The following is a 12,735-nucleotide window of genomic DNA, read 5'->3' as shown; positions in this document are numbered from 1 at the left end:
TTATGAATTCAAATTATTTCAATTATTTTTTATATTCAATAATTGCAAGAATTCAATTATTTTCATAAACAATAACATTCTTCGGAAAAATCCAATTATTTTTATAAACAGTAAAATTTTTTGCAACAATTCAATTATTTTCAACAAAATTTTAATACAATTTCACGAAAGAATTCAATTATTTTTTTAAATAGTAAAATCTTTGCAAAAAATGCAATGATTTTCAATAAAATGTTACAAAAAAATTCAATTTTCGTATTAATTCATTATAACATTTTTCAAAAGAATTCAATTATTTTCTACAATTTTAATAAATCCGTCGAAACTATTCAATTATTTATACTTAATTAATTATGTACTTTTATAAATTGTGAAATTCTTTGCAAAAATTCAATTATTTTTAATAAAATTTAATTAAGTAAAATTTCATGAAAGAATTTAATTTTTTTTTTATTTTACATATAATATTATTTTAAGAAGATCAAAAAAATTCTTTATTTAATTCAATTATTTTCAACATTTTCAATTAAAATTATTCGAAAAACTATATTATATTATTAATTACTTGAAAAATTTTTAATTAGAATTATTAAAGAAATTCCATTATTTTAAAGAAATTCTTCAAATTTAATTACGATTTTTAAAAATTTGAAAAAAATTCTTCGCGAGAATTCTATTATTTTCGTAAATAATAAAATTCTTCGAATAGGAATTCAATTATTCTCAAATTTTTTGATAAAATTCTTTGCATAAATTCATTTTTGGTGGACAAATAAATAACAATAAGTATTCAAATATTTTTTAAACAAAAATTAATTAAAAAAAAAAAAAAAAAATTAAAATTAAAAAAAAATTAAATTGAGTATAATTCTGAAAAAATGAGGTTTGCAAAGACAAGTAATTAAAATGTTTTGAAAATAATTGAATTCGCGAAAATAATTTTAAAAGAATGAAAAAATACAAAATGTTCTCAAATTCCATTAAAATAAATTTTATATTTCACAGAATTCTATTTTCTCCACTTTAAAGAATTATTTTTAAATATTTTTGAATAATTTAATGTAGAAATTCTAATAAAAATTAGATTTCGGAAAAATTCTAATTAAAACTGTTTTGAAAATAATAGAATTCCCGAAAATAGTTTTAGAAATTGAAACAATTAGAAATTTCGTCAAATTTCATTGAAATGAATTTTTTTAATAACAGAATTTGATTTTATTACTTTTAAACTTCATTATTTTGAAATATAATCGTATTTTTGAAGAATTATGTTTCGAAAAATTATGAAAATTAATATTGAAATGATCAAAAAGGAGAAAGAAATATGTTTAACACATTAATCATTTTTTTTTGACAGAAATTTGTTTATTTGAAAGCGAGCCAACGATGATTATGTTTCTTCAATTAGTGAAGTGTCATAGTGAATAAAGCTAAGTTTACATATATCGTATAGAAACAATTATAAACAATTGTTTGCATTTAATATTACACTATAAATAGAATATTGTCACTAATAAAAAATAAAAAAAATATTTAATTTTATGCCATTAAAGTGCTATATATGAATATTTTTAAAATAAACAATTAAAATCAATCAAGTCCAAGTTTTTTTTCAGACATAACATTAAAAATAAATCAAGTGGGATCAAATATATATTGCAACATTTCAGCAAAAATTTTATGTTCAATTTTTCTCAATCATAGAGCAAAAGTTAATTTTCTTATCTCGACTTAAACGTGTGCCTAAATTTTTGTTTTTTTCAGTCATTGAGAGGCGTCAAATTTTTTTTTGAAATTTTGTGAAAACATCAAAGCACTAAGTTGCTTAAAAATAAATAGAAAGTGTCAGTGTCAAGTTTGGGAGAATGGAAAATTTCATGTAATTCGACACTTAGGAATTTTTAAATTAAATTAAATACTAAAAAAAATTTAAGCAACTAATAATAATTTTTCAACTAATAAATTAAGGAATAAAATTTACAAACGTGGTACTCTTCATAAGTAACTCACTTAAGAATACTATTTTTTTAAGGAAGCACTAGGTTCACAATATTTCTAGGCGCTTCTAATTTATTTAAATAAGGACCTCTAGGTGCTCTTCAACAAATACGAAGTTCAGACACATGTTTAGAATGAAAATTTGATTTTGAAAAATTGACAGAAAATTTTGGTAAAATATAGATTTGACCTATATATTTTAATATCAGGACATTATTATATAAAATGCCCCAATATGCACATGTATTATATTAAGTGAGACTCATATAAAACCATGTTATTAATATCATATAAAAATTGTATCAAATTTCGTCAGTCACAAAATGCAATATTAAATATTTTGGTGATCGAAGTCTACTTTGATCGGTGACTGATAAATAATAAATTTAATCGTTGTTTATAAAAACGTATATCTTATCCTTACATTTACGTAACATCTATTTGGTACAAAAATGCGCGTATACAGTAAAAATGAAGCTACATGTCAGTCAGTAAAATTGCGATTAATGAAAAACTAACATGACGCTTTTCTTACTATACATAAATAGTAAAAATGCATCAAAAATTGGAATGAATTGTAGTCTTATGTCGAGCTCCATCGAAATCGTACAGGCATTTTATAGGAACCTAGGAAACATCGGCGTTTTCTTTTTGCACACGAGATATATGAATAGCAAAATTTCGAGTTGATTTGGTAAAAAAATGTCAATTTGCCAATGCCATTATCAGAACTTATTTTCAGCGTCGTATCCTTTACTGGGCGCGATGTTACTTATAAAAAGAGGTAATAGGTGTGTGGCAATATGTAATGCGATACATGTTAAAATTCCCATTTTGTTGCTGACGCGTAATCTGACTCTCCAAGACGCAGAGCTCCATTCTTTCCAGCTGTTAAGTACCGTCCATCTGTACACTTTATACATATACGCGATGGCTCTCGCAACTCCAAATAAAATCCTTCGGACGGCATATCAGAATCCACCGTCACGCCTTCACTGTCCGCGTGCCAGTACTTGCCGTTCTGACCTGCAATGCAAAATAAACAATGACAATTGTAATCTAAAACAATTTTATAACATTTTTTTAGCAAATCTGTTGTTTATTAAAATTATAAAAAATTCACTTATTAATGAAAATTATAAAGAAAAAAATGGTTTCTAATTTTTTTGGCAATAGTAGTAGCACGAAACTTGAAATGAAAGGATTTTAATATTTATAGAAATAATTTAATTCTTGCCAAGAATTTTATAAAAATTTTTAAATAATTCATTTCTTTCCATTAATTTTATGCAAATTCTAATTTAAATAATTGAATTACTCAGAACTTTTTATTATTTATGAAAAGAAGTGAATTCTTATGAAAATTTTTTACAAAATTTTTTTTAAATAATTGAATTCTATTTGCACATTTTTGAAAATAGTAGATATTGAAAATCATTGAATTGAGAAAAGTTTTTAAAAATAGTTAAATTTTACAAAGAATTCTATTAAAATCTGTTACAATAATTCAATTTCTGTGTGGTATTTTAAAAATTTTTTTGAAAATAATTGAATTTCTAAAAAGCATTTTATTATTTATGAAAACAATTGAATTTTGCAAAGAATTTTATTGAAATGCCTCAAAATAATTGAATTTTCGGGAATAATTTTGTTATTTATCTTTAATAATTGAATTCTTTCGAAGAACTATTTATGTAAATAATTGAATTCTTAGAAAGAATTTTATTAAAATTTAAAAAAAATAATTGAATTATTTCAAAAAAATTTAATTAAAATTGTATTTAAAGTAATTTATTTCATTCGAACAATTTTATTAAAATATTTGAAAATAATTGAATTCCTGTGAAAAATTCTAATATTTTTGTGAATAATTCAATTCTTCCAAAGCTTTTTAAAAAAACATTTTTTTAAATAATTGATTTTCTCCAACACTTGCTCTGAAAGGAGTACTTTTCTTGGTAGCAAAGTGTGGCGAAAGTAGAACTTTTCTCAACTGCTCTGAAGAGCGTGGCGAAAGTAAAATTTAGCGTGGCGAAAGTAAATTCAGCGTGGCGAAAGTAATTTTTAGCGTGGCGAAAGTAAATCATGAATTTATTCTTTTTTCTTGTTCTTTGACCGAGATTTATTTTGTATCTAACTTCTTCCCCACTCAAAACATTCGTCTTTTATTATATTAAACATAAGAACATTTTAAATTAAAATTATACGAAACTCACGAAGAAACCTTTCCTTGCAAGGCGTTGGAGAAAACGTAGTGCACAACTCGTGGTGAAAGAATTATTTTTCGAGAGTGAAGTTTGCGGCTCGAGCGTAGCGAGAGCAGCAAACTTCACTCTCGAAAAATCACACTTTCGCCACTAGTTGTACAATGTACTATTTTCGAGGAATTGTGATTAAAATTTTAAGAATAATTACATTTTTTTAACAATTCCTGTAAAATTGTATGCAAAATAATTGAATTATTGCGAAAATTTTTATTAAAATGTTTTAAAAAAAATTGAATTTCTGTGAAGAATTTTATTATTTATGGAAATAATTAAATTATTGCGAAAATTTTTATTAAATTATTAAAAAAATTGAATTTTTGTGAAAAATGCTGTTATTTTCGAAAATAATTGAATTTTTCATAAGAATTTTATAAACATTGTTTTAAATAATTAACTTTTTTCGAAATATAATAAATATTATTAAAATGTTGTTTTAAATAATTGAATTCTTGTGAAAAACTTTATAATTGTAAAAAAATTGAATTTTTCGATTAATTAATTTAAAATAGTATTAAAAATAATTTAAATTTTTCGATGAGTTTTTTTTTTTGAAAATAATTGAATTCTTGCTTAAAATTTTTACAAAGAATTTTTTTATAAAATTGAATTTCCATGAAAACTGTTTATTACTAGTGAAAGTAATTAAATTATTGTGAAGAATTGTATAAAAATTTTAAATAATTGATTTTCTCTTAATTTTTTTCATAATGCTATTCTAAATTAATTAGATTCCTGTGGAAATTTTATTATTAATAAAAATAATTGAATTTTGGATGAAATTTATAAATTTTTTAAAAATAATTGAATTCTTTTGTAAAATTTCAGGAAAATACTATAGGTATTGAAAATAATTGAATTTTGGATATTTTTTGAAAATAATTGAATCGTTTTAAATAATTTGATTATAATGTTTGAGAACAGTTTTTGATATCTAATATCAGCAAATTTAAAGTAGTGGAAATTTTCAAAAAAGTACAGAAATAGTAGCTTTTAGTGGCTAAAATCTAAAAAAGTACCCAAATAGTAACGTAACGTAAAAAAGTAGTAAATAGTAGGTTTTAGTAGGTGTGTGCGAAGACTGAAAGAATTGAATTCTTGTGATGAATTTGGGAAAAAATTTTATTAAAATTCTTCAAAATAATTGATTTTATGGGAAGAATTTTGTTGTTTATCAAGATAATTGAATTCTTTTGCAGAATTGCTTAAAATTTTTTGAAAACAATTGATTTTCTGCAACGAATTGAAAGCTATTTATGAAAATAATTGAAGTATTGTAACCTATTTTAATATTTCATTGAAAAATTTAATATTTCTTAAAATTGAATTCCTTCGTCAAGTTTTAATAAACAGGATTCCTACAGAAATCCGAATTTAAAATTCCATACCTTTTCCATGATTTCCAGGTCAAATTTTTACGAAATTCCAGTGGAATTTTAAATCTAAATTTAAAAACACTTTACTTATTTAATAAACTCCACTCTTTGATAAAAATTCTAAAATTATCAAAATTTATCAAAAATTCGAAAAACAGATTTTTTTTAAAATTCAACATTTTTTCCTCTCTTTTATTAGATTGACCTTCATTATTTTTGGGCTCTTCACAAACACTTTACTTATTTAATAGTCTCGACTTTTGGTAAAAAATCTAAATTTATCAAAAATTCGAAAAAATTCAAAAATCTGAATTTCTTAAAATTCAACATTTTTCTTTCTTTTTTATGGTATTTAGCTTCATTATTTTTGGGCTCTTGGAAAATACTTTACTTATTTAATAGTCTCGACTCTTTGGTATAAAAAATCTAAAATTATCGAAAGTTATCAAAAATTCAAAAAACCGAATTTCTTAAAATTCAACATTTTTTCTTCTCTTTTATGCCATTTAGCTTTTTTATTATTTGAATTTCTATTCAAGTAAAAAAATGGAAAACAGGAAAAATTTAGAAACTTTTAAAAATTCCAGTTCTTTTCCATGATTTTCCTGATTTCCAGAAGCCTTTTAAAAATTCCATACCATTTCCATGATTTCCAGATTCTGTAGGAACCCTGATTAAAATTTTCAAGAATAATTATTTCATTTTTCGAGGAATTTATTTAAAATTCTATTAAAAATATTTGAAATTCCGCGATGAAAATAATTGAATTCATAAATAAAATTTTATATTATTTATAAATATAGTTCAGTGATTTCGTAGAATTCTATAAAAATTTTTTTCAGTAATTAAATTTTTTGATAATTTTATGAAAATAATAAGGTAAAGGTCCCAATTATGGGACAATTTACAATTTTGTCCCTATTATGAGACAGTATTACAAAAAATAAAATAAATGCAATTAAAATTGGTCATAAGAAATTTCTACTTATTTCAAAAAATTTTACACGTTAAAAGAATAATTATTTGTGTATAGCATTTAATTTAATAAGAAATGTTTATTTGCATTTTAGCTTTTAAATTAAGGTAAGCCAAGTTTTTCGTCAGACTACCGTCCTACATTAGGTGCACTTATTATTTGCTATCCCTATTATGAGACACACAGGAAATATACAGCAAACATAACCTCAAATATTTTCAGTTTTTTCGCATTAATTTTCTACCAGAAAAATTAGTTTTATAATTATTTTTTAAACCAGAATTTGTTTATTGTATTTTATTCTTTATAATTAATATTTAAATTATTAGGATAAGTCAATATAGAATTCTAATTACTTATTGAATTAAATAAATGTCTCATAATAGGAACATTCATTATGGGACATCCGTACATACAGAAATCATAGTCCCATAATTAGTGCAGTGCAGAGTTTCATAATTTAATTAATATTATTTTTATTTCATGAAAAATAACCATTTTAGGGTCTAAATATTATTCATAACATATCAATCTTTCAATCTATACCCTAATTATTCATATTAACACTCCCGATTCCAAGAAATTTATCATATAAATTTAGTTTAGCTTAAACAGCGTCCCATAATTGGTACTTTTACCTTAAATATTGAAAATCATTGAATTGCGAAAAACGTTTGAAAATAATTGAAATTTTGCAAAGAATTTTATTAAAATTTTTGAAAATAATTGAATTTCATCGAAGAATTTTATTTACTAGTGAAAATAATTTAATTATTGTAATGAAATAAATAACAATTTATTTATGAAAATAATTGAATTTTGCAAAGAATATTATTAAAATTCCTAAAAGTAATTGAATTTCTGTGAAAAATTTTGTAATTTATCAAGATAATTTCGTTAAAACTTTTGAAATAATTAAATAATATTAAAAAGTTCATTCTTGTCAGAAATAGAAAATTTTTTGAAGGTTTTGTATTGGATTTTTTGGTAATTTCATAGTTTTTGAGACAAACAAAAAAGACATCAAAAATTCAGAATTTTCATATAAATTCTAAAAACCGCTGCCAAGTTGTACATTTTTATAATTTTGGTGTTCATTTCATGAACACTTTGGTTCCTCATAGAAATAATAATAATTGAAATATAAGAATAACTTTTTATAAAAGGGTTAAAAATCATTAAATCTTGGTCCAAAAAATGTGTTTTTATATATTCTATAAGATGGTAATAATAGTTTAATAATTACACATAAATTAATAAACAAGAATGTTGAAAAAATGATATTTTCCACAATTCTTGATTTTTCAAATACCAATAATTTCATAATTTCTGCCCGAATCAGGTTAAAAAATAGGTCAATCGAAGCGTTTTTTAATGCTCTTCAAGTTGGTAATAATTTTTTGAAGTTACTTTTACATAATTTAAAAAAATTTTTATAAAAGTCTTATTTTTCAAAATTTTAGATTTTTAAAAGTTTAATATCTCCGGTTAATATGGACGAAAAATGTTCAATTAGGGCTCAAAAGATGCGTCTGAAAAAACTCTACAAAACTAAATACAAAACAAAACTAAACTTCTACATTTTTCAACAACATTTTCAAAAAAGTCTTATTTTCTAAAATTTTTGATTTTTTAAAGTTTAATATTTCCGGTTAATATGAACGAAAAATATTCAATTAGGGCTCAAAAGATGCGTGTGAAAAAACTCTACAAAACTAAAGAAAAACATTTATAAGTGTCCTAACATTTTTTTAAGTTATGTCCAAAAAACGTTTTTTTACCAAATGAAAAAAAAATAGTTTAACTTCATGAATCGGGCTGAAAATACTCTCATTTTATGTCCCCCGGGGAGACCTACAATTTAAGAAAAAATTTGGACCTTTTGCTCTTTCTTGTTCTGAGATATTGAGGCAAATGTAATGTTAGTACACACACACACACACGTCGGGACAAATTTTTAAAATCCGTTTTTTGGACTTCGGAGTTCAAAATACGTCAAAATTTTTTTTTATTTATTTAGAACATTTATACGGGGAGTTCTTGTGCATATATAAAGTACTAAAGTATTAGGCATAATAAAAAAAAATTTATAAATATGTCAAAAAATGACAATCCAAAATTTTGCTAATACAAAGCTTCCTTTATGAGGAAGCAAAATGAAATTTTCTCCAGTACTTTTAATAAAAATCCCTGAATTTTCGCTGATTTCCCTGACTATCCCTGAATTCCCTGATTTCCCTGACCTGTGTCAACCCTGTAGTAAAATTTAACTAATTCAAAAGCGAAAAGTCAGTTACTAATTACAATTAGTAATCATTTGCATTAATTTAAATTTAGAGAGGAAGTTAACAAACAAAATGAAAGATGGATTTTTTTAATAAATGATTAATTGATTAATTTCTTACCTTTAAATCTGACGACTCCACGTTCGCAGCGCTCAACTCGAATAGTTTCATAACTAGCTTTATTGCACTCTAACTTTGGACTAGCAGTACTTTTGGGTCCAACGAAGCCTTGCTCGCATCGAAGAACCAAAACGGGTCTGTTCATGAGGTAGAAGTAGTAATTGCAAACGTCCGAGTCGCCATTATTCAGGGAATCAGCATTGGCGTACAAGTGTCCAGAGCGCTTCGTCGCCAGGAACTTGCCATTGTTGGCCCGGAGTGCAACCGTTCCGTCCTCAGGCTGCCAGACTAAGTCGAAGAGAGCGTTCGAGGAGCGCTTGTGATCGGACGCTTGGATACCACTGCCAGCCTCCAAACTCCAGTAACGATCTTGCATCGTACGAATGTACCATCTTTTTGTCACTCGATCAAACTCAAGTTGGAAAGTTTCGTGGCCAGAAATTTCATCTTGATTTGCTGTTACGTCAACACCTGAAACAATAGAATGAGGGGTTTCATTCAAGATTAAATTCATACGGGTCGTTCTCACACACGCTCATTACCTTTTTTTAAATAAATAATTTGAATTTTTTAGAACTCAGACTTCGCACTCGATAATTAATTTTTGAAAAAGTAGCAGAAAGTAGCTTCCAAACTAAAAAAAAGTAGTAAAAAAGTAGCTGTCGAAAAATTACACTTGACGACCAAAAAAAAATCATTTTAGAATTTAAAACACTATATTCGTAATCAGTGACCCCAAAAACCCCCGAGTAACGAGTTTCAAACGTATCTGGTAAATTTTTTAATTTTCGTAGTCGCCATTTTGGATTTTTTAAAATCTGACTTCAAATTCGGATTCAGCGTCTCCAGAAACCGTAGTAAACCCGATCGACACTTAAATCGAAATTTTAGTATTTTTTTTTAGATGGACATATAAAATGACAATCAAAATCATTTACATTATTAATAGGATAATCCTACGTTTAAAAACTTGTATCAATAATTTAAAAGCTTTTTTTAATTTAAATATAATAAATTTTATTAATTTAAAAGTTTTGAAAAAAAGTTGTTCAAATTGTGGCAACGTCGCAAGTTCTTCGTACACTTCATGCAAGGTTGGTAGGACTGCTCTTTGCATGTGTGTATATATATGAATGTAAACACGTTTGTCAGTTAACCTCAAAATTTCTTTTCTACAATGAAATATTGAATTTTTAAGAAGAAGAAGAAGACTTTAAGAAGAAGAAATATTGAATTTCTGGCTTCTGCACTACCATGGAAGTTCCAGTAAATAAAAATCAAGTGAAATATCGCTACAAAGGTCGATTTATTAAGAAAAAGAATTTGGATCAAATTCATGCCAAGTCTGCAATTGGAAAAAGAAACAAAGGCAGAAAAGCTGTAGATGTTAACAATGTTAACTCTATGGAAAACAATCCCTCAAATGTAAAGGAAGGAATTCCTGACGGGAATAGAATTATAAATATTCCTCACATAGCGAAAGAAATGCAATGCAAATTTTCTGAATGTGGAGAGTATCTTTCATTTCAATTTATTGAAAGCGAAAGAAAAGAGGGCTTGGGTTCAGTACTGTCGATTCGTTGCCATAAGTGTTTAATCCTAAATGAGGTTACAACAAATGAAAAATATAAAAATGACAAAGGTTACCCGGTATTTAAAATAAATACTACAGCTGTTCTAGGTAAGTAGCGATAGCATTTATACTTTGCTGATAAATATTGTAATTATTAAAAAATAATAAATTCACTAAAACTATAACTATTGAAAGTATTTGTTTGACATTACAGGTGCTTTACATGTCGGAAAAGGACATTCTCAAACGGCCAAATTTTTATCAGTGATGAATATTCCATCAATGAGTGAAGACACATTTAAACGACACGAGAGATATTTGATTCCAGCTGTAGAACAAGTAACCCAGCAAAGTATGGAAGTTGCCAAGGAGAGGAAGTTGACTTTAGAGAATATTGAGGAGGTTAAAAAATATTTGTTATAGACTAAAGATATTTACATTTTTCATAATTTGGTAATTGAACAAAGTTTCAACAAATTTTGAATGAATTAGTTTATACAATTTTCGAAAAAAAATTCCGTTCACTACTTAAATAAATAAAGAACAATCCTTAAGAATATTCATTACGAATTACCGGTCTATATACTTCAATTTACCATCTTTCAAAAAAATTACTAACTTTGCTGAAGTTTTTAAAGCCCAGAAAATGAGATCAAGGATTCTCTATAATTTTCCTCTATTCTTCATTTATTAGGCTTTATTTTGATCCAAGGATCATTCAATTTGGTCCATTTGTTCAAGAGATACTAGGTTTTGACAAAGAAAATTACCAAATCGTACAGCGATAGATAGTACATTTTAATTATTCAATAACTCAATGACAGATTTTATTAATCATCGGATTCGTTTGGAACTCGTTACTCGTGAATTTTGAAGGTCTCTGATTACGAATTTGAAGTCAGTTTTTGAAAATTTAAAATGGCGGATCCAATACGGCGGACACTTTTTTGAATAAGTAATTAAATTCGCTTAAAACTGTTTATAAGGCGGTTTTCTTGGTCGATAATTATGAATTTGATATTGGATCCGCCATTTTTAAGTTTTTAATTTCGGTTCCATACTCAAAAACTGAGAAACAAATTTTAAGCGATTTCCATCAATCTTTTTAAATCATTTTAGCTGAAAAAGATTTCCAACATGCTTTTTGAATAAAAAACATTTATTTTTTATAATAATCTTAATAAATTAATTAATAATAATTAATTTTAAAAAAGTAATGAAAACGTAACAATCGAAAAATTAAACTTGACGACCAAAAAAACTCGTTTTAGAAACTTTACAAAACTGACGAAAATTCCATTATACATTTTATTTTCCTGACTTTTTCCTAATTTTCATCAAAAATATTTACTTCTTTCTTATCCTGCTAATAAATTTAATTCCTGCTACGAATTTTATTATTCATGCAAGAATTTAAATATTTAGAAAAATAATTTAATTCCTGACAAGAATTTTAAAAAAACTTAATTGATTTTTTTCGACCAATTTTATACAAATTCTAATTTAAATAATTGAATTCTTGATAAATTTTTATTATTCATCAAAAGAATTGAAATCTTACAAAGATTTTTACAAAAACGTTTTTAAATAATTGAATTCTGTTTGGAAAGTTTATGAAAATAGTAGATATTGAAAATCATTAAATTGCTAAAAGTTTTTGAAAATAATTAAATTTTACAAAGAATTCTATTAAAATTTTGACAATAATAATAATTGAATTCTTCAAAATAATATTAAAAAAACATTTTTTTAACTAATTAATTTTTTCGAGGAGTTGAAAATGATTTTTTTAAGAATAATTACATTTTTGAGCAATTCCTGTAAAATTGTATTAAAAATAATTGAAATCCTGCAATAAATTCTTTTATTTATGAAAATAATTGAATAGTTGCATAAAATTTGATTAAAATTTTCAAAAATAATTGAATTCTTCTACACGGAGAAAAAAATGCTGTTGAATCAATGACATATGGGTTTGATTCATTGAATAGTGTCATAACGGGCTGCCTAACGTATATGCTGTTGTTTTGAAAGCACCGATTCTAATGATTCGATAGTATCACTTTCTTTGAAACAAAAGCATATTTCTCAAATTGACAGCATACTATGTTAATTCGAAGGTGAATCCTTTTGAATGAATAAA

The 12,735-nt window shown here is 24.9% G+C and overlaps 2 protein-coding genes across 2 annotated transcripts in view; one reads left to right on the top strand and one right to left on the bottom strand.

Moving 5' to 3' along the window:
- Positions 1-1,343: 1,343 nt before the first annotated feature.
- The window catches only part of LOC122507414 (protein singed), a 38,646-nt gene continuing 27,254 nt past the window's right edge, over positions 1,344-12,735 (bottom strand). The window contains exons 7-8 of the mRNA XM_043620114.1: positions 9,020-9,490; positions 1,344-3,024 (exon numbers count right to left, since the gene is read on the bottom strand). Coding sequence (XP_043476049.1) covers positions 2,819-3,024; positions 9,020-9,490 — 677 coding nt within the window. The 3' untranslated portion in view covers positions 1,344-2,818. The remainder of the gene's footprint in view (positions 3,025-9,019; positions 9,491-12,735) is intronic.
- On the top strand, positions 9,786-11,767 carry LOC122507415. Its single transcript, XM_043620115.1, has 2 exons — positions 9,786-10,700; positions 10,807-11,767. Exons 1-2 carry the CDS (start codon positions 10,274-10,276, stop codon positions 11,013-11,015), a joined length of 636 nt encoding a protein of 211 aa, XP_043476050.1. The 5' UTR covers positions 9,786-10,273; the 3' UTR covers positions 11,016-11,767.

The sequence above is a fragment of the Leptopilina heterotoma genome, unplaced genomic scaffold (genome assembly GCF_015476425.1).
Source record: "Leptopilina heterotoma isolate Lh14 unplaced genomic scaffold, ASM1547642v1 Lhet_47, whole genome shotgun sequence".
Lineage (NCBI taxonomy): Eukaryota > Metazoa > Arthropoda > Insecta > Hymenoptera > Figitidae > Leptopilina > Leptopilina heterotoma.
Note: the sequence above shows the minus strand (reverse complement) of the source record. Positions and strands in the feature narration are given on the sequence as shown.